The sequence below is a fragment of the Mobula birostris genome, chromosome 2 (assembly GCF_030028105.1).
Source record: "Mobula birostris isolate sMobBir1 chromosome 2, sMobBir1.hap1, whole genome shotgun sequence".
NCBI classification, from domain to species: domain Eukaryota; kingdom Metazoa; phylum Chordata; class Chondrichthyes; order Myliobatiformes; family Myliobatidae; genus Mobula; species Mobula birostris.
In genome coordinates, this window is record NC_092371.1 from 43,322,646 (window position 1) to 43,345,870 (window position 23,225).

Sequence of the window (23,225 nt, forward strand, 5' to 3'; positions counted from 1 at the left end):
ATTATTAATGATCATAATAAATCATATTACTGATCCTGTGTTTCCAGTTTCCCATCACTTTGATTTTCTACCCCATTCCTACTCTGATCTCTGCCTCTGGCTAAAGAATGAGGAGCAGTCTTTTTTCATCCATCTAATCTGTAGTCCTCAGAACTCAACAGTAACAGCAACAATTTTAGGTAACCAACCATGCCAATTTAGACGAAAGGCCTCAACATGTTGTATAAATTCTGTTTTTCCTCACTCCACAATTGCTACCTGACTCATCAAATATTCCCAACATTTGCTTTTGTTTCAGTGTTCTCGTAAATGCTGTGTGTTTTAACCACCCCCACCACCACCTTCTCTAATCTCATTCACCTCCATCCATTTACACCTCCTCTAAACAAATCATCACCAGTTATCTAGAATTTAGTACTCTGTCAATTGGTCTTGCTTGATCTCATTCTACAGTTGTTCCTTTTGTTTTCCCCAACCCTGCCCCTTCTCTGCAATTCAAAACATGTTTATAATTTATACTAGATATGGTGAAAGGCTTTTGACCAGTGTCTCTACATAAGTGCTACTTACTCAACTGATTACTTCCAGTCTTTTCTGTTCTTAACATATTAAATATTTCTCACATACAGCAAATGAGGAAGAAAAAATTAATTATTTTTAAATATTCTATGCTAAACAATCCAGAAGGCACAGGACAGTTATATCCATATATAACCATATAACAATTACAGCACGGAAACAGGCCATCTTGGCCCTTCTAGTCCGTGCCGAATACTTACTCTCACCTGGTCCCACTGACCTGCACTCAGCCCATAACCCTCCATTCCTTTCCTGTCCATATAGCTATCCAATTTAATGACAACATTGAACCTGCTTCAACCACTTCTGCTGAAAGCTCGTTCCACACAGCTACCACTCTCTGAGTAAAGAAGTTCCCCCTCATGTTACCCCTAAACTTTTGCCCTTTAACTCTCAACTCATGTCCTCTTGTTTGAATCTCCCCCACTCTCAATGGAAAAAACCTATCCACGTCAACTATACCTATCCCCCTCATAATTTTAAATACCTCTATCAAGTCCCCCCTCAACCTTCTACGGTCCAAAGAATAAAGACCCAACTTGTTTAACCTTTCTTTAGTTTTCTTGTTCCAAACTTGATCGTCTTAGTCACTTTTCACACACAGTTTATTAAATAAATAACAAGCATGCAACTTGGTCCACACCTTCAATGATGCTCAAATCCATGCTGGAAGATTGCAAGCATTTCCTTCAAAGTTCCTTTAATTTTGGCACCAAGTATATTTATATCCCAAAGAAGAAGAAGCATTCTAAAGGCAGGTGGATGCCACGATGGCTGACAAGAGAAGTCAAAGCCAGCATAAAAGCCAAAGAGAGGGCATATAATAGAGCAAAAATTAGTGGGAAGTTAGAGGATTGGGAAGCTTTAAAAAAAAACAAAAGGCAACTAAAAAGTCATAAAGAAGGAAAAGATGGAATATGAAGGTAAGCAAGCCAATAATATTAAAGATACTAAAAGTTTTTTTCAGATATATAAAGTGTAAAAGAGAGGTGATAGTAGATACTGGTCCACTGAAAAATGATGCTGGAGAGGTAGTAATGGGGGAAGAAGGAAATAGCAGGTGAACTGAATAGGTATTTTGCATCAGCCTTACTGTGGAAGCCACTAGCAGTATATTGGAAGTTCAAGAGTGTCAGCAGCAGAAGTGAATGAAGTTGCCATTACTAGGGAGAAGGTGCTTGGGAAACTGAGAAGTCTGAAGGTAGATAAATCACCTGGACAGGATGGTCTACACCCCAGGGTTTTGAAAGAGGTGGCTGAAGCGATTGTGGAAGCATTATAAATTATTTTTCAAGAATTAATAGATTCTGCCATGATTCTGGGATTGAAAGGCTTATCATATGAGGAGCATTTGATGGCTCTGGGCCTGTACTCACTGGAATTCACAAGAATGAGGGTGATCTCACTGAAATTTATCAATTGTTGAAAGGACTTGAAAGGGTAGATGTGGAGAGGATATTTCCTATGGTTGGGGAGTCTAAGACCAGAGCACAGAACCTCAGAATAAAGGATGTCCATTTAAAATAGAGACGAGGAGGAATTTCTTTATCGGGGTGAATCTGTGGAATTTGTTGCCATAGATGGCTGTGGAGGCCAGTTGGCTATATTTAAGGCAGAGGAGAATAAATGCTTAATTAATCCAGACATGAAGGGATACGGGAAGAAGGCAGAAGTTTGGGGCTGAGAGGGAAATGGATCAGCCACGATGAAATCGTGGAGCAGACATGATGGGCTAAATGGCCTAATTCTGCTCCAATATCTTATAATTGAAGTTGAAATATTTCAGATTTAATTATAAAGTCAAAACTTCATTATATTTACAGTTGAAGTCAAAAGATAAATATAAAATCCATTGTATTTTTAAGTATTTGTGTGGGGTACACATAAAGTTATGGGAGACCAAAACTGGTTGATGAGAACATATTAAGAATATTTCATTGGAGTTTAGACGGGTTGTTTTTTCAGGAAAGGTTAAACAGGCTCACAACCTACTCACTGAAATTTTGAATACTGCGAGGTGAATTTTAATGAACATGTTACATATAAAAGCAGACAAAGTAAAAGCTTTGAGGATCTTTCCTCCAATAGGAGAGTCCAGAACTATAGCTGAATGGTCTTAGCATATGGGCTATCCAATTAAGATGAGGAAGAATTCCTGCATTCAGAGATTTATTTGGACATCTTTGCCACAGGGAACTGTGGAGGAACAGTCAAAACCTATCAGATTCTTCCTTCTCCAGTCCTTGACCTTTTCCACCCACCTGGCTTCACTCATCACCTCTCAGCTAGCACCTGTTTCCACTCTTCCACCTTTTTATTTTGGTATCAACCCCCTTCCTTCTCAGTCCTGAAGAAGGGTCTTGACCCGAAACGTCAACTGTTTAATCTTTTCCATAGATACTGCCGGACCTACTCAGTTCCTCCAGCATTTTGTGTGATTTGCTTTGGATTTCCAGCATCTGCAGACTTTCTTGTCTTTGTGATTACCTTTCCAGGAAGGAAGAACATTCAAGATTTAAGATCTATGATTGTTTAATGTCATTTCTTGCACACAAGTGTAAGGAGACTGAAATAATTGTTACTACAGATCTGATCTACACAAAAAAACCACAAAAGCACACTTTAATTATAATAAAAATACATAATAAATATAAATAAAAACAGCTTATATACATAGATTGATTGTATGTCCATAAAGTGACACCAGGAAGTACATAAGGTGACAAATGGGAAATAATAAGTCAGTGGTTGAACTAGTAGGTTTAGGTGTTGATCAGTCTTACTGCTTGGGGAGAGTAACTATTTTTGAGCCTGGTGGTCCTAGCAAGGATGCTACATAGTCTCCTCACTGATAGGAGTCAAACAAACAGTACATGAGCAGAGTGGATAGGATCCTTTGTGCTGTAACTGGCCCTTTTCTGGCACCTTTCTGTATATTTGTCCTCGATGGTAGGTAAGCTGGTGCTGGTGATGTGTTGTGCAGTCTTGACTACCCGTTGTAGAGCCTCCCTGTCTGCCGCAGTGCAGTTTCAGTACCAGGCAGTGATACAGCTTGTTAGGATGCTCTCCACTGTGCATCTGTAGAATGAGTATACGTGAATATAGATGTGCAAAGTCCAGTTCTCTTCAGCCTTCTCAGAAAGCTGAGGCATGGTGAGCTTTCCTAATTGTGTATAGTGTGTTCTGGGACTGAGGGGTCGTGTGTGATGTGCACTCACAGGAGTTTTCATTGCTGAGCCACCAATGAAAAAGGGGGTAAGTGGTGTGAGTTCTCCTCAAGTTGATAAACATTTTCCTTTGTTGACATTGAGGAAGAGGTTCTTTTGCCTGGCACTAGGCCTCAAGCTCTTCCACCTCCTCTCTGTAGACCATGTACAGCAGTAGGCTCGGCACACAGCCCTGGGGGCACCCGTGTTGAGGATGATGGGGAGGGAGGAGCAGTTGTGCATCCCGACTATCTGAGGTCTGTTGGTAAGGAAGTCCAACACCCAGATGCACGGAGATGTTTTTAGACCGAAGAGTAGGAGTAGGTGTCCAGAAACAGCATTCTGACATCTGTCCTTTTTTTCTAGGCGTGTCAGACCAGCTGCATCTGCTGTAGAGTGATTCTAACAGTAAACATATTGATGAGTGTCCAGTGTGGAATGAATGGAGATTTTGATGCGTGCCATTAGCAGCTATTACAAGCACTTTATCATGATTGCCATAAGTGCCACTGGGCAATAGTTCAGAAGTGTGGAGTTCTTTGCTATGGGGATGATGGTGGCTGATTTGAAGCATGTGGGGACAGCTGCCTAGATGAATGAAGTGTTGAAGATGCCCATGAAACAGTCAGGTTGCTTGTGTGCACGTTCCCTGAGTACTCGGCCTGGGATGTTGTCTCTCCCAGCTACCTTAAGGGTGTTGGCTCTTTGCGGAGTCCTTCTCACGCCTGCTGCTGATAAGGTAGTGGCTGCTCCTCTAGGAAGGGGTTATAGTTTTTGTGGCCAGCATTGTGTTGTGTGCCTTGAAGCACACATAAAAGTTGTTTAGGGCGTCAGGGAGGGAGGTATCGCTGGTACAGTCGATGCTGCTTCTCCTTGTGTAGTCTGTAATTCCCTTGATGCCCAGCCACGTACACTGGAGAGCATTCATATTTTGTTTTGGGCAGAGGCTTTCTTTGCCCTCTTGATGCCTAAGTTAAGATTTCTCCTGGCTATTCTGAGAGCTGTTCTATTACCAGAGTTTCCAGGCTGTTAGTAAGGAGCACACCTCTACATTCAGCTTGGTTTTCTGGTTGGGCCGTGAGATGACTATTCTTGAAGTACCAACGTTGTCTACACGCTTACTGATGCAGCTGATGACAGATGAAGCTTATTCCTTGAGCTCTGTGCCTAGTCCGTTTGTAGTACCTCCTTGAACATCTGCCAGTTGGTCTGTTCAAAACAGTCCTGAAGCATAGAGATTGCTTCATTAAGCCAAATAGTGATGGTGCTCTTGACTGGTTTACCCGTTTTCAGCAGCGGTTGGTATGCTGGGATTAACGTTACCAACATCTGGCCAGGGATGAGGGTGTGGGGTGACTTTGATGAGTACCACGTCTGTTTGTGTAATCATGGTCCAGTCTGTTTATTCCCCTTGTGGCAATCACGAGGTATTGGTGGAGTTTGGGTAAAATGTCCAGCTTGGTGCCACAGTAGCACAGCTAGTGATTAGTGTGACAGTATTCCAGAGTTCCGAGTTCAACTATGACACCGTTCTATAAGGAGTCTCTGTACGTCCTCTCCAAGTTATGTGTGGGTTTTCCCTGGGTGCTCCAGTTTCCTCCCACAGTCCAAAGGCAGATCAGGCATGTTAGTGATTCATTGTAAATAGTGCTGTGATTAGGTTAGGGTTAATCGGGGTTGTGGGGTTGCTGGGGTGGCGTAGGGCCTACTCTGTGCTGTATCCCTAAATAAATTTTAAAAAGGTTAACTTGATTTAAGGCTCCTGCAAATATGAAGAGACCATTCCAAAGCTGGTTTTGTACAGGCCCCAGTAGCTCTTCCAGTGCATCTTTGACATTTGCACCCGGGTGGGCGGGGGGGGGGGAAGAGATGCAGACAGTGGTGCTGAACACAACAGTATCTCCATGAAGTAGAGATAACCAAAGGCTACTCATCAATTTAGTGATGCACAGCTGGAGTCACAGTCTGAGCTCAAAATCACTTACATCCAGCTCCCTCTGCTGTGCTGTTTAGGGCAATTACATTCAGTTTAAAACTTGGGTTCTGGAAGGAATGACGTTTCTGAGGAAATCTTCCTCAGTCGGCATTGGTGGAAGAACTATTTTCTAAGATCCAGTCAGGGTTGTTAGACCCGTGCTGAACCCCTGAACTCAGAGGTTTCAAGATAATTATGGAGAATTGGTCCTCTGGTTGAGATCTTAAGTTGGAATAAGACCAGTCTTGATAGCATCAGATCTGGCAGGCATGGATTGGGATAGGTTGTTTACCAGCAAAGAGATGCTTGCTTAAATGGGAAGCTTTCAAAAGAGAAACACTGAGAGTACATTGTCTGTATATTCTTGTTTGAATGAAAGGCAAAGCTAACAGGTTTAAGGAACCTTGGTTATTAAGGGATATTGAGGCCCTGGTAATAACATCTGTGGGTCTCATCTGCCACCACAAAACCAAGTGGAAGTAAATCATGTTTACTTGAGGAAACCACTGAAAGAGAGTATTTGAGAAAATCAATGTAAATAAATTTATGTGAAAAATCAGCTTATCACTTGAGGAAATGGAGAATAAAAGATTAGAATCAGATGTGCATAAATAGGAGAAAGTTTGAACAGTGCATAAGTTCTGGCATGGTTTGGCTGTGGGACTGGAAGTTGTCATTGTTTATTCCTATGGTAGTGTTGCATTCCTGAGGATAGAATGACAAATTTCTTTCTACTCAGATGCTGACATTGTCCCAGTGAAGATGTTTTATAAAAGTACCAATTAAGTCATGGAAGAGTGAATTTTACACATATAAATAGAAAAAAACATTAACTTATTAGTAGTAATAAAGAAGCATTAGCCAATTCAGTCCATACCTGAAATCCAACCAATATTTTATTGATCTTTTCAAAAGCTATTTCAAGCTGGGCATTAATACAAATTACAAGGCATTATAATGGGGATTTAATCAAAAGTAATTATATCCATTACCAAACATCAAAGATTAAAGTGCTGTAATAACCTTCAGATAAATATTTATTTGATATAATGGGTACCTTAGTATGTTAGATCTGCTAATATAATTCCCACCCCAACATATTTTTACGTGTAACTGAAGAATCATCAAAAGTGCACAGGAAAGATTTAATTACATATAAAACCTATAGAGCAGTACTCATTCGATGAACTTCAACTGTTAATTCATGAGAAAAATTAGTTCCCTAATATCTCATACTTCTATCTTGAAGTGATAGTTCAATGGCTTCCTGGAGCATTTCATCTTCATCCACATTATAATCCTGTAAAACAAAAAAGGAGTATATTATATACAATCATTTGCTTAACAACTTGGTAGCTATTGAGAGGTACAGATCGCACAGCTATTGATGAGGGCTTTGGTTCGAGAAATTCTTTGGATGAAAGGCAAGATGAAAACCAAATCTAATTTAAAAACAATTTATAAACCAGGTTGTGTTTAAATTGTGCCATTCACACAGTACCACACCCAAAGAAACTTGTGTTTAAATTGTGCCATTCACACAGGACTACACCCAAGTAGTTTAAAACCAATTAAGTACCTCTCAACTGCATTTATAATTATGTAAGGAATATAGCAAACAACTAGATATCTACATCACTCACAACACGCTGGAGGAACTCAGCAGGTCGGGCAGTCCACTGAGTTCCTCCAGCGTGTTGTGAGTGTTGCTTTGATCCCAGCATCTGCAGATTATTTTCTGTTTAGATATCTACATCATTAGTTAGGCTGTTGATTATGGACAAATTCCAGCAAAATATCAGTGTTTAACTATCTTAGTTCGTTGAGAAGCCAGGCAGAATCTCTATTTAACATTTCTTTTGAAAGGTGGTATCCTAAAGTGCAGCACTGTGAAGAAGTATTACACTGTACTGAAGTGTGAGGTTTCGGAAAGATAATACTCCACACCTGCTACACTTAAGGGATCCACATGGAACTTCCTATGGGAAATTCCAGATCTCCTGCTACAGAGACACATTGGAGCATTTTTGATTAGCATAAGGATCTCAAAAAGAAACAAACCAAGTTATGAGAAATAGATCATTAGCAACCTCAAAAAGAGGTCACAATTATATCCTCTGATCTCTACTACAAAGGGAAGGGCAAACACTTCCCGGCCTTCGTTCCAGCCTCAAATCTTCCATTGGAGTTTACAGCCTCTCCAAATGACCAATTTCCCAGGTGTACCCTTGGATGGCACAAGTATCACCTGAATGTAAAGGGACCCTCACAGCCAAGACATTTCACCAAGATTAGTGGCTTGTAAACGTAGCTCACTGTAAGAGGGCTTTCCTTTATTATTATTTACACTTAAGTTATTTGAAACTAGAAAGTACATACCACAAAAGTGTCATATGAAAATCTATGACGAATTTTCAAGTGTTGTATCAAGTCTGCACTTTTGAAGTTTGGGTCACCCCACGGCATGGAAGAGCAAATAGGGCAAACCTTGGAAGAAATAAGAGCACAATAGTAGCTATACAGCAGGCAACCAGGTCCTTCAGCCCAACTCACCCATGCTAGTCTCATATACCATGTTTGGCCCATATCCCTCACAACCTTTTCCATCCATATACTTGCCAAGATATATCAAACATTATAATTGTACCCACCTTTACAACTTCCTCTAGCACCTTGTTCCGTCTACCCACCACCCTCTGGGTGAGGAAATTTCTCCTTGGGTCCTTTTAAACTTTCCCCTTTCAACTTAACCAAAAACCAAAGACACAGGAATTGCACAGTAGTCTTTTTCAGAGATCTTTAAAAAAGTCAATTGCAAATATGTGTGAAGAGCAAAGGATCAGTTTAAGTTCCAATACACTGAAGTTGATAACTTCCAGCAATTTCCTGCAAAATTAGAGACATGCAAAGATAAGTATTCTGCTGGAATATCGGCAAGGATATGTTTCCTCGATAAGATCACACACAAGATCTCATATGTGTGAATAAGGCCACCCTTCATTCTTCTAACTGCAAAGAATACAGGTCCAAGCTATTTACTGTAGACTCTTTTGATAGGACAACCCTCACAGCCCAGGAATTAGCAGTGCGAATCCCTTCTGTACAGCTTCCAATGTTACCGTATCGTTTCATTTAGGCAAGAGGACTAAATATCTGCACAGTATTCCAGCTATACAACTGTAACAATACCCCTCTTATTTTTAAACTCCAACCTCTATGCAATAAAGACCAGAGTGTCATTTGGCTCAAGTACCTGTTGGACCTGTCTGCTAACTTTTTACAATTAACTTACCAGAACATTTAGATTCCTCTGTATTTCACTCACTTGTAGCTTCTCTCAATCCAGATAATAATCTGCCTTTTAATTCTTACCATAATGTATGACCTCACACTTCTATCTGTTAAACTCCATTTGTCAGTCTTTTGCTCACACACTCAAACCATATTCCAATGCAGAATCACAGTACATCTCTCAAAACACCCATTTTCGTATTATCTACAAATCTGGAAACATTGATTATTGTTCGTTCTTCCAGGTTTTCAACTAATGGGGCCAAGAAATGATTCTTGGGTTAATCAACTAGTTACCTATTTGTATGTCTATTAGTAATTAAAATCCACGTCAAGAACCATTGAGAAATAGGCCATTCCGTCCTTGGAGTTTGCTATGCTATTCAATAAGATCATGTCCATCTGCCTGCAGAAAGTTTCCCCTTTTTAATCCATTTTTAAATCCAAAAATTCTGATGCAATTCTATCAAACTTTTGCTATCCTTTTCTGCATGAAGAAAAACAACCTCAGTTACTCATATTTTCCCCCTATCTAACTAAAATTTCTAAAACCTGCCATCATTCTGGGAGGTCTCCACTAGAGACCCTCTAAGGCCTTGTCATTCTTTCAAGAGTACAACAGCAAACATTGCACACAATACTCCAGATGTATCATGACTAATCTTTTATATTAAGGTTTTTCACAATTTCCATGCTTTCTGTAAACAAAATACCCTTTAGAAATTCTCAATCCCGTGTACCTCTTAAACAGTATCTGCAATACAAGGTGCATGTGCATCCCAAATATTCCCATATTTCTTAGATCCTAGAAAATGGTATCATCACATAATGCTTTTCCCATTCTCCTTACTAAACTATACGACTTCACTACATTACGTTGTAGCCCCGGTGTCTTAGACCTTTTGAAGGTCATTATTGCCTTAAATTAAATTCAATCCATCACCCAAATCCAGGTAAATCTGAACTATAATTGTGGGCACCAATAATAACCCTTGGAAACTTTCATCCCAACAGGAAACCTCTTCTGTTCTATACTCAGCTTTGTATTTTTTCATTAACTTTTATCTGAACAGCTACTAGCTCAACATACAGTCTATGGAATTAAGGGAAACAAGTAGTGAGATCATGGAAACTGTACAGATCGAAAAGGGGGAGGTCCTTGCTGTCTTGAGGAAAATTAAAGTGGATAATTCCCCGGGACCTGACAGGGTGTTCTCTCGGACCTTGAAGGAGACTAGTGTTGAAATTGTAGGGGCCCTGGCAGAAATTTTTAAAATGTCGCTGTCTACAGGTGAGGTGCTGGAGGATTGGAGAGTGGCTCATGTTGTTCCGTTGTTTAAAAAAGGATCAAAAAGTAATCCGGGAAATTATAGGCTAGTAAGTTTAACGTCGGTAGTAGGTAAGTTATTGGAGGGAGTACTAAGAGACAGAATCTACAAGCATTTGGATAGACTGGGACTTATTAGGGAGAGTCAACATGGCTTTGTGCGTGGTAGGTCATGTTTGACCAATCTATTGGAGTTTTTCGAGGAGGTTACCAGGAAAGTGGATGAAGGGAAGGCAGTGGATATTGTCTACATGGACTTCAGTAAGGCCTTTGACAAGGTCCCGCATGGGAGGTTAGTTAGGAAAATTCAGTCGCTAGGTATACATGGAGAGGTGGTAAATTGGATTAGACATTGGCTCGATTGAAGAAGCCAGAGAGTGGTGGTAGAGAATTGCTTCTCTGAGTGGAGGCCTGTGACTAGTGGTGTGCCACAGGGATCAGTGCTGGGTCCATTGTTATTTGTTATCTATATCAATGATCTGGATCATAATGTGGTAAATTGGATCAGCAAGTTTGCTGATGATACAAAGATTGGAGGTGTAGTAGACAGTGAGAAAGGTTTTCAGATCCTGCAGAGGGACTTGGACCAGCTGGAAAAATGGGCTGAAAAATGGCAGAGGGAGTTTAATACTGACAAGTGTGAGGTATTGTGCGTTGGAAGGACAAACCAAGGAGTGCAGTGGAACAGAGGGATCTGGGAATACAGATACAAAATTCCCTAAGAGTGGCGTCACAGGTAGATAGGGTCGTAAAGACAGCTTTTGGTACATTGGCCTTTATTAATCGAAGTATTGAGTATAAGAGCTGGAATGTTATGATGAGGTTGTATAAGGCATTGGTGAAGCCGAATCTGGAGTATTGTGTTCAGTTTTGGTCACCAAATTACAGGAAGGATATAAATAAGGTTGAAAGAGTGCAGAGAAGGTTTACAAGGATGTTGCCGGGACTTGAGAAACTCAGTTACAGAGAAAGGTTGAATAGGTTGGGACTTTATTCCCTGGAGCGTAGAAGAATGAGGGGAGATTTGATAGGGGTATATAAAATTATGATGGGTATAGATAAAGTGAATGCAAACAGGCTTTTTCCACTCAGGCAAGGGGAGAAAAAAACCAGAGGACATGGGTTTAGGGTGAGGGGGGAAAAGTTTAAAGGGAACATTAGGGGGGGTTTCTTCACAGAGAGTGGTGGGAGTATGGAATGAACTGCCAGTTGAGGTGGTAAATGCAGGTTCTTTTTTAACATTTATGAATAAATTGGACAGATACATGGATGGGAGGTGTATGGAGGGATATGGTCCGTGTGCAGGTCAGTGGGACTAGGCAGAAAATGGTTCGGCACAGCCAAGAAGGGCCAAGAGGCCTGTTTGTGTGCTGTAGTTTCTATGGTTTCTACATGTAGGCACTGAATTATGTATATTAACACAAAAGGCACAACTAAAATAATAATCTTGTCAACATTTAGAACGGGTGAAATACAGCATAAAATTTGTATGAAATGGATTAAATAAATAAATAAAGGCATCCGTTAGTTTTGCGAGACGATGGATCTGCATCTGGAAAGTCTTCACTCTCCAGGGAGCAGGCCTGGGCAAAAGTTGTATGGAAGACAGGCAGTTGCCCATGCCGCAAGTCTCCCCTCTCCATGACACCAATGTTGTCCAAGGGAAGGGCACTAGGGCCAATACAGCTTGGCACCGGTGTCGTCGCAGAGCACTGTGTGGTTAAGTGCCTTGCTGAAGGACTCAACACGCTGCCTCGGCTGGGGATCGAACTCACGACCTTCAGATTGCTAGTCCAATGCCTTAACCACTTGGCCACATGCTCACAAATGAAATGGATTAAATTGATTCTTATGTAGCCAATGGAAAAATTATACTTTTAAGAGCATGGATTTAAAAAATGCACTACAATGTTGTACTCAATTTTCAGCTGTCAATTCAAGAACAGGATAGATCTGAGCTCTAAATAATCCTGAGTGAATTGATTACAAAAAAATGTCTTACATTTATTAAATCAATTAAAATGTAACTTTTGTTTTTACAAACTGAACTCAATCATCATCAATATTTAGATAAAGACACTTAAAAATAGTTTATCATATCATGGTGACTTAGAGGACAAATATATTGCCACCAATTACATCATACCTCAAGCTAAGGGCAGTTTTGTGTTAAATTTGAATATTATAATTAAACTATATACTCCAAAATTAAATTGTTTCTTCAAGGAAGAGCGATATTATAGCAATAAAGTATCTTGGGTCAACCCATTCAGTAAGTTTTCTTTGTTAAATCTTACCCGTTTTGCATATTCTCCAGTATGGCTTGAAATACAATGTTCAACCAAGCTATCTTGGTCCAAGTTTTTTGCATTGCAGAATGGACAAGTAAAAGTAAATCGATTGGGCATGCTATAAAAAAAAAGGCAAAATGTATGTAGTTATAAAAACCATATAACAAAATCCAGCAGAGGAAAACTATAGTCTTCATTTACAACCTGTACAGAATTAAATGATTTCCACTGCTGTAGTAGTTAGAGCATTAGATGCTTTTATTGTCTGAAGGGGTGGAAAATGGGTAGAGCACCTTGTGCCACTCAATAATCACAGAATAACCCCAGCTTTATATTCCTGGATGTGAATCTAAAAAAAGTGCATAGACTTGGCTCCAATGCAACCTCCGCCCAGTCTCTTATTATCATGATCACTCTCTCAATTCCAACTAATTCCAGTTCTAGTGTGTTCAATACATTAAGTGAAATTTCATAAGTATTCTCAGCAGTACCATCTATATTTCAATTTAATCGGTATTTGTGTTAATAACAATGCTCTACCTCAACAGAACTTTTGACATAGCACAATGCTTATATGAGGCACAGTATAATTTTTATATATAAAAACTTTGCTTAAACTGAAGGCTATTTGCCATAAGGATAGAAGTCTTGTGATTTTCTTTTTGGCTTCTCTGTGCACCTGACACAATAATGCATGGAGATGGTCAAATGTGTTCACTGGCATCCCATGCCTGCTTAAATGCAATTCCCATTCTATTTTACCACCCCAATGGCTCACAGCTAGTGTAGACCATGTTGGAAGTGCAGTTTTTCATGACAAGCAAAATCTATTTTAATACTGAATGGATCATCTTCTTTATAACTATAAGGACTCTTGGCCTCTTTAAACAATGAAAAGACAATTGCCCAACAATCAAGCAACAAACATAAAATTCAGTCTAATAAACACTGCAGTCCATTTGCTTAAATTATCTTTAAAATATTGCCTCTGAAAAAACAAAACAGAACAAAATAAGATTATAGTTTAATAGTCGTGACTTAGAATGAAAAAGAAGCCATAATACTTGAAAATAGTCACCTAAGACTGGGATGCTGATCTTTCATGGATGCTTTCACTCCCTCCGAAATAAAGTCCTGATATTTTGGACATGATGCATTATGGGATCGCAACTTATTCATGTAAACCTGGATCAATTTGAAAACAAAAATAATGACATTAAAGAAAAAACAGTCACAGAGTTAAACTGCAAGAATGCTGGAAAAATCACCTAAGAATGTCACTACCTTCAGATTGACATATCCTGCTGCATATAATACCTTTGTACTATGTCAGTTTGCAAACCTAAATACCAAATCTACAATAAATGCAAATTTACAGTAAATTCAAGCACAGTTATTTCTGGTTATACAACCACTTTATTAGCTGTACTGGATATATTCTGACGATGTGCAAGGTGCTAGATGAATCAAACACACAAAAGTATTTTTAAAATACTGCATCAAAAGACACAAATCGCCTGCAATTTTCTTGAATGGGAATGAACACCAGCTCAATGGCCAAGATAATTCAACAAATTTGCTGTTTGGCTAGAAAATATAAGTGTGGTGGCTTAAACAAAGTTATATACATTTCTCTGGACTTACAATGGTTATATTTCTCTTATATTTGCCATGATATGGATAAAAGCAGAAGTGTGGATCACAGAGTACTCTGATAATTTGGTTATGCAAACATGAGGAAATCTGCAGATGCTGGAAATTCAAGCAACACAAATAAAAAATGCTGGTGAACGCAGCAGGCCAGGCAGCATCTACAGGAAGAGGTACAATCGACGTTTCGGGCTGAGACCCTTCGTCAGGACTAACTGAAAGAAGAGATAGTAAGAGATTTGAAAGCGGGAGGGGGAGGGGGAGATCCCAAATGATAGGAGAAGACAGGAGGGGGAGGGATGGAGCTAAGAGCTGGAAAGTTGATTGGCAAAAGGGATACGAGAGGCTAGAGAAGGGAGAGGATCATGAGACAGGAGGCCTAGGGAGAAAGAAAGGGAGAGGGGAGCCCAGAGGATCCCATGATCCTCTCCCTTCTCCAGCCTCGTATCCCTTTTGCCAATCAACTTTCCAGCTCTTAGCTCCATCCCTCCCCCTCCTGTCTTCTCCTATCATTTCGGATCTCCCCCTCCCACTTCCAAATCTCTTTCTATCTCTTCTTTCAGTTAGTCCTGACGAAGGGTCTCGGCCCGAAATGTCGATTGTACCTCTTCCTATAGATGCTGCCTGGCCTGCTGTGTTCACCAGCATTTTTTATGTGTGTTGCCTGATAATTTGCTTATTTCTTTGGATCATTAATGGAACAAATTAGGCGTAGGAACTGGAGCCATTCTTCATCATTATTTTTGAAATCAGAACTGATGCATGAGACAGTGGATGCAAAGTTGCTAACCCTTTAAAAAAGGTACTTGCCATTTAATAATCTTTCGGCTGCCATGGCTCATTCTGAGGTTATGAAATTAATTAAAATGTGAATCAGCCTTCAGAGGAAAAAAACTACACATAATTTAACTTCTGATACTTTTTGCTAGTGAACTCAATTATTGGGTGTGGGCATTCAGATACAGTCCCATTGAAACTAAATACAGAAAGATAATAGATGACTGTGCCTGCTATTAACACAGTATTAAATATGTATCTCTACCACTTAAGGCACAGTTCAGGACAGATCTATTTTGTCATTCAACCTTCTGGTTAGCCATTCTTCAACACTATCACAGACATCCCACCCTGCAAAAACTCATTTCAGGGAGGTAGCACCATCAATTTGCAGGAGACTTCCGGGAGAGGTGGAATGTCTGCAATAGAGTAGCTCCTTAGCAGCCAGCCAGCTAGTTTAAATAACGTTAGCTAAGCTAATGAACAAATGACACCTGTTAAACTCACCTCAACATGTCTTTTACAGTCTTAACCCACCATGGGCAATAGAAAAGTCACTGTTGCAAACAGCGCAGCGAGCAACACTGTCATTATTTTTGACCCCTATTAGGCAGGGGTTCACTTTAGGGTAGTCTGGGGTGACATACGATTTATACTTTCTTTTTTTGGAACACTCTCCCATGGCACGCTCTTGCTCACTCTCTCTCTCTCACTTGCTTTCTCTCTTGCTCGCGCGCTCTCGCTTGCTTGCTCTCGCGCTCTCCCTATTTCTCTCTCTCTCTCCCCGTCCCTCCCCCCTTGCTTGCTCTCGCTTTCTCTTGTGGTCGCTCTTGCACTTTCTCTTTTGCTTTCTCTCTCGGGCTCTGTCGCTCGCTCTCAAAAAAATTGATTTCCATGACATTGTATATAATTTGCAGGCATCAGGGAGTCACTAATAATATGCGGGAGACTCCCGGAATTTCCGGGAGATGTGGGATGTCTGCTACAAAAGAGGTATATTTTGGGTATCTGCAGTTTGCACTGAGGCTTTTGGAACAGACACCAGCAGTAAACATTTCAAAAGGTTTCTGCTGGTTGGGATGTGTTGCCATTATGAATATATAACTGTAAATCTACCTGACTAAAACACAAATGTTAAAGTTATGTAGCTAATTATAGCAATTAAAACTGCAGTTAATCATTTATTTTTTATCTTTGTGCTCAAAAGGTACAAAACATTGTGCCGGGAGACTGAGATACTCTTGGTTTTCTCTCTCTCTCTCCCCTCCTCTCATGTAGGTTTGTTGTGTAAATGAAGTTTTTTTTATATATATTTCCCAGTTATAGCTTCCGCGTGGCTCAGTTTTAGTGAAACACGACTCTGGTTCTTGAGGGTTTGCCAGCCCTTCTTGGATAAAATGCTTAGAGGCATCCAGACACACATGTTATGGCCTGTTATTTTTAAAAATTAATCCTTTTAAAAACGAATGGTGTCATTATCTTTTAGGCCTTATGATGAGAAAACATATCCTGTATTCAAAGTAGATGACAATCATCTTGTAACCCGCTGAGGTATAATTACTTCCAAAATATTAAATGCACAAGTCAATAAAGTGAACCAGAGTAATCAATTCATCCAGTCTCTCTGTTTATACCATCGAAAAAGACAACACCGACCTGCGTTCCACAACCACTGCAGCTTGTAAGGGTTACTTCTAATTTCCTCTCAATTTCAATAGCCCGAGTTGCACCTTTCAGAGGAAAGCGACATACAGCACAAATCGGCTTTTTTGGCTTCTGTAGTGCAGATAGGCAATTGCTGCAAAATCTACACATAAACAAGATTGCATTTTATTTGAGTTTGAAAAGTTAATGTACAATCAGAATCAGTTATTCAATAATGGCACCAAAATGTCAATTAAAAGGATATACACTCAAGAGATTCTGCAGATTCTGGGAATTCTGAGGAACGTGCAACAAGTCAGGCACCATCTATGGAGGGAAATAAACAGCCAACATTTCGGGCCTAGACCCTTCATCAGATCTGTACTGATGAAGTAGCTCAGCCTGAATGTCAACTGCTTAGTCCCCTTCGTAGATGTTGCCTGACTTCCTGAGTTATTCCAACATTTTGTATATGTTGCTAGTTAAAAGTATTTTTTGAGTAACTATACAAGTAGTAAGTGAGTCACGAAATAGCATTGTAGACAATGAAAGTCAAAATTATCTTCGAAAGATTAACAATTCAAAGGAGAATGGATAGCATTAATTGTATAAATGCAAGACATGAAGAAGGCACCACTACTTTTGAGACATAATCTTAACCACCAATAAATCAAAGGGCTCGATGGACAAAACCAGGGAAGTCAGGTTGAAATGTAGATAGAGAGGAGGGCTGGAGGGAAGAGTTCACTGGCAAAAGAGATGGAAGGAAAGGGATAGAGAGCAAGAGAGATGGCAGGATGAAGGACAAATGGTGAGGTAGGGAGGTGAAGAGAAATTTTGGTTTTCTGGAACAGGGTGCATTCTGATTTGCATAGGAGGCAGAAGATATCGACAGTAAGAAACTGGGAAATGGGAAAAAACATGTGAGGGGATATGAGAATGTCACACAGGATTTATTTATTTATTGAGATACAGCATGGTGTAGGCCTTTCCAGCCCTTCAAGGTGTGCCACTCAACAACCCTAACCTAATCATGGGACAAATCACAATGACCAATTAACCTTTCAGCCAGTATGATTTTGGACTGTGGGAGAAAACTACAGCATTCAGAGGAAACCCACGTGGTCATGGGGAGAACATACAAAATCGTTATAGACAACAGCGGGAATTGAACCCGGATAGCTAGTACTGTAAAGCTTTATGCCAGCCACTACGCTACCATACTGTTTTCTGTAAGTTTCACCTTTAAACCTGCATTGGTCTGGTGTATGTGAGCCCCTACCCCAATGATAACACGATTTGTTCTATTTAGGCATTGCAATTTTGCTCATGCCCATTTTCATTCCTGACTGCAAATACATGGATACCGAAACAGATAATGTTCTACTCCCACCTCCACCTACTGTAAAAAGTTGTCAGGGCATTCTGGGTGTGACGCCTCAGTAGAATGCCTCATGATGATTTCTTATACCTGTTTAAATACCTCCAGAGACTGGAGGCTCAGTAGGGTCAATCCACATCTAGCCCAGATAGTGTGGACAGGTTGGTGGATCTAACATTATTCCACCCATTCCTGTCATTACCAATTTTGTTTCAATAGCAGAAAGTGACATAGAATATAGAACAGTACAGCACAGGAATAGGCCATTCAGCCCACAATGTTTTGCCAAACCAGCTAAAAAGCAAATCAAAAGCACCCAAACACTAATCCCTCCATCTGCATATCCAAACATCTCTTAAAAGCCTCTAGTATATTTGTCTCTCCCACCATACCAGGTATGGTCGACCCCTGGAAATAACCCCCCCCCCCACCTTCAATCTATGCTCTCTGATATTAGACATTTCAACCCTGCGAAACAGAGTTATCCACCCTACCTATGCCTCTCATAATCTTGCAAACCTCTATCAGAGATCTCCCATCACAAACAAGAGAAAATCTGCAGATGCTGGAAATCCGGGCCACACACACAAAATGCTGAAGGAACTCCAGCAGGCCAGGGAGTGCCTATGGAAAAGAGTACCGTCGACGTTTCAGGCCGAAACCCTTCGGCAGGCCTGCTGGGTTCCTCCAGCATTTTGTATGTGTTGCTCAGAGCTCTCCACCTCAGAGTCCCGAGTCCCGACGCTCCAGAGAAACCACCTAACAGCCTCTCGTGATAGCTCAGAAAGTGAAAGTAAAATAGATATACACAAATTTTCCAAGGAACAATCCAGAACTGATCCAAAAATAAAATGTCGAAAAATCAAGTCCTACTTATACCCTTATATGCAAAATACAGCCACTAAAATGAGTCACCAGCTTTCAGGATGTTACGTGATAAAATGAAAATGCGATTGAAGTATTCCATAGTTTCAAATGCGTCGAAACCAAAATCAACTAGATCATTGATCCGGCTGCAGCGAATTTTAAATATTTAGTATACCCGTAACTAAATGATGTTTCTGTAAGAAGAAGAAGAAATAATATTGTTTTAGGATTTACAGAGCGGAAACAGAAAAAGAGAAGAAATTCCAGTTCCCCGAATCCTTTGTAAACCTAATAGATCATAAAACGATACTGACATATTAGCGCACTCACTGCAACATACTGAATGTTATATTTAGCTTTAAAGATCCACTGAAGAAAGCAGACTGTCGTTAATTTTCTCCCACAGACAAATATATTTCGGCAAGTTTAAAGGAACCTCCAAGCTGGCTACCAATCAAGACGTGTTTAAGAGAGAAAAAAAACATAAAATGGTTACTTACATATGGTTACATTCAATTCGCATCGGATTTTCAAAAATTTCTAAGCAAACGGGGCAGGTTAAAGCTTCTTTGTCATCCCCTCCTGTTTCATTAGGACGTGATGCGTCCTCCTCAAAATTCATCGCCATTTCTACTGCGGTCTGTTTCCGCAAATGGCAGACGTCAACTGGAGGCGGAGCGGGTCTTCAACATATGAGATAAAGTAGCAAAACCGTGCAATTGTAATCGGCCAAGCTACGGGGACAATATCGATTACAAATGATCAGTAGTTATTTCATATGATCGTATATGATGAATGAGAGCAAACACCTGCTGTATGCATTCAACCTCTTTTTGCAAGGGAACGTTCCAGCTTCGGGAGTCCATGATTGTAACAAACATACTTAGATGTCACCCTAAATAACTCAGTCCTATTTTAAAAGTAGCCATTGTGTTTTTAGTAACTGAATTGCCAACATGCTGTTTGCACTGAATGAAGAGGGACTGCAATTTTTTCTTGTCCTGAACAATGACAAGAAAGCGTTAGAACATAGAACATAGAAATCTACAGCGCATTACAGGCCCTTCGGCCCACAATGTTGTGCCGAGCATGTAACCTACTCTAGAAACTGCCTAGGATTTCCCCAGCGCATAGCCCTCTATTTTTCTAAGCTCCATGTACCTATCTTAAAAGACCCCATTGTATCCACTTCCACCAGCGGCAGTGCATTCCACACACCCACCACTCTCTTTGTGGAAAAACTGAACCCTGACATCCCCTGGTACCTACTTCCAAGCACCTTAAAACTGTGTCCTCTCGTGTTAGCCATCTCAGCTCTGGGAAAAAGCCTCTGACTATCTACATGATCAATGACCCTCATCATCTTATACACCTCTATCAGATCACCTCTCATCCTCCGTCACTCCAAGGAGAAAAGGCCGAGTCCACTCAATCTGTTCTCACAAGTTACGCTCCCCAATCCAGTCAACATCCTTGTAGATCCCCTCTGCACCCTTTCTATAGTATCCATATCCTTCCTGTAGTGAGATGACCAGAAGTGAACACTCCAAGTGGGGTCTGACCAAGGTCTTATAAAGCTGTAACATTACTTTGTGGCTTTTGAACTCAATCCCATGGTTGATGAATGTTAACACACCATACACTTTCTTAACACTGTCAACCTGTGCCGCAGCTTTGAGTGTCCTTTGGACATGGACCCCAAGATCTCTCACGTCCTCCACACTGCCAAGAGTCTTACCATTAATATTATATTTTGTCTTCAAATTTGACCTACCAAAATGAACCACTGCACACTTGTCTGGATTGAAGTCCATCCGCCACTTCTCAGCCCAGTTCTGCATCCTATCAATGTCCTGGACAACTCTCCAGGCTATCCACAACACCCCAACTTTTGTGTCATCAGTAAAATTACTAACCCACCCTTCTACTTCCTCATCCAGGTCATTTATAAAAATCACAAAGGGGAGGGGTCCCAGAAAATATCCTTGTGGAATGCCACTGGTCACCACCTCCATGCAGAATACAAACCATCTACAACCACCCTTTACCTTCTGTGGGCAAGCCAATTCTGGATCCACAAAGCAAGGTCTCCTTGGATCCCATGCCTCTTACTTTCTGAATGAGCCTTACATGGGGAACCTTATCAAATGCCTGAGTGACGAACATTGCTTTTAAGGAAGGTAAAAAAAAACAACCTGAAAAATAAAATAAAAACTGCAAAATAAAATTAGAAAATCTCTGTACTGTATTGTGTTAATTTTCAACCTGGAGGCAATTTCGTAAATTGTGACCAAAAAAAAGTGATATCATTGCACATTTTACAGATGGTGGCCTTTTGAGGTACGTACGTCACTGACATATTGTAGATCACACGTTAACTTCAGTCTCTTTTCCTGTCCGCAGGTGTACAATGAACCAACTTCTGTCTGTTTTATTATTAAATGTAAATTTCCCTGTTTCCCACTCTTATGCTGCTGTTTGCATGGTAACGAGGTCAGCCAATGGCATCTTCAGAGCAACAATGTCATTTGAATTATTCAAAAAATGCATTTCATTTGCATTACTGGGTATTCTATTTTTGGATCGTCTTGGGGGAAAAGCAATTTTGATGTTGTTAAGCTGGTTAATCACGCGGAAGAATGATCAGACAGAAAAACGCAAAGCACTATTTTTATCCAATATCTGAAGCAAATTTCACAGTGAAAAATAGGGTTGAAATTTAAGATTATGATAGAAACTAAAATATACTACATTTAAAATATAATGGATTTAAAAATGGAAAATATTTTGTTTTGAATTGGCGATTAGGAAGTTTTCCATTGGTAGTGAAGTCTAAAGCTAGAGGCTGTGGGATTAGACTGAGAGGTGAATAATAGTTTAAGGAAACCTGGGGGGCAATTTTTTTGCAAAGGGTGATAAAATAAGCTGTCAGAAAAGCAGTGTTTAAAGACTGTTTGGACAAGTACATGGATAGGAGAGAAAAACAGGGATATAGGCCAATTGCTGGAAAATAGTTTTAGCATAGGTAGGCATGGATGAGTTAGGCCACAGGTGCTGTTTGGCTGCATGTAGTCTGATTACTTCAGTAGTGCAGCTATCACACGCCTTTTGGAAAATACTGAATCAGTAACAACAACTTTGGGATATTGTGGTTAACTGATGAGAATCCTGAATTCAATATCAGGGTGCAAAGACAGTGAACACCCATAATACATCGTAATTGTGGCAGAAAAATATGTCCATTCATTCTACGTTTTAAATTATATAAATAAGGTTGCAAGCAATAATGTGTAAAAGTTGTGAGAAAATGTCAGATGGTAAAATCTAGGAAAACATCAGGATGATTCATCAATATATAATGAGAAAGACAATAATAAAATAATAGTGTCCATCAGGGACCGAAGCAGTGGTTTGAATGTGAAGGTGGAAGACGTATCAATGTGGTATCTTATAATTTCTGGTGTGGCACTTATCTTCATAGAAGAGGACTATGATATGGATATTTGCATTAAGAATGAACAATGCAAAAATGGACATTACAGAAGAAGAGATAGATGGTGAGGAGATAACAGATTTTAACACTTGAAGATTGTCATGAAAATAGGAGGCCTCACAGAGGGTGGGAACAACAAAACCCCTCTTTGTTTTTCCGTGCACTGAGGGAAGTAATTAAGGCAAACATCACGAGATTATTCATCATCAGTATGTTTAGACAGCAAGACAGCACTTGAGGGAATTGCTTTGTCCCTAAACAATGGAGAATATACTCCTGCTGTAATCGCTGGGGATGGATGTGAAGGAGGAAGTCCAAGGGGTAAAGAACAAGCAAGCCCAAACTTCAAAGCTCAAAGTAAATGTATTATGTAAGTACGTACGTATATTTCACCATATATTAACTTGAGATTCATTTTCTTTCAGACATTCACAGTAGAAGGGAGAAATGTAATGAAAGAAATACACACAAGCACTGACAAACAATGTGAAAAAGGAGGAAAACTGTGCAAGTAAAACAAATAAATAATACTGAGAACTGAGTTGTAGAGTCCTTGAACGTGAGTCCATAGGTTGCGGAACCTATTTAGGGTAAAAGTATCCTCGCTGGTTCAGGGCCTTGATAGTTGAAGGGTAATAACTGTTCCTGAACCCGATGGTGTGGGACCTAAGGCTCCTGTCTCTTTGCATCAGAGTCCACCAAGATTATTTACAGATGAGTGAGCATTCCGTCTAAAAGATTCAC

General features: G+C 40.1%; 1 protein-coding gene across 1 annotated transcript; it reads right to left on the reverse strand.

Moving 5' to 3' along the window:
• Positions 1–6,647: 6,647 nt before the first annotated feature.
• Positions 6,648–19,659, reverse strand: rnf114 (ring finger protein 114). The gene is made up of 6 exons (XM_072240128.1): positions 19,489–19,659; positions 16,753–16,903; positions 13,748–13,854; positions 12,676–12,787; positions 8,140–8,247; positions 6,648–7,060 (listed from the first exon to the last, which is right to left on the reverse strand). Exons 1-6 carry the CDS (start codon positions 19,614–19,616, stop codon positions 6,983–6,985), a joined length of 684 nt encoding a protein of 227 aa, XP_072096229.1. The 5' UTR covers positions 19,617–19,659; the 3' UTR covers positions 6,648–6,982.
• Positions 19,660–23,225: the final 3,566 nt, after the last annotated feature.

What these genes read in the sequence shown, in the direction of transcription:
- rnf114 (XM_072240128.1), bottom strand. Translation starts at nt 19,616, where the DNA reads ATGGCGATGAATTTTGAGGAGGACGCATCACGTCCTAATGAAACAGGA. An exon ending in CTGGAGAATATGCAAAACGG is followed by an intron (nt 8,248 to 12,675) that starts GTAAGATTTAAC and finishes ATTTCTTCCAAG; the next exon opens with GTTTGCCCTATTTGCTCTTC. An exon ending in TTTCATATGACACTTTTGTG is followed by an intron (nt 7,061 to 8,139) that starts GTATGTACTTTC and finishes TTTGTTTTACAG; the next exon opens with GATTATAATGTGGATGAAGA.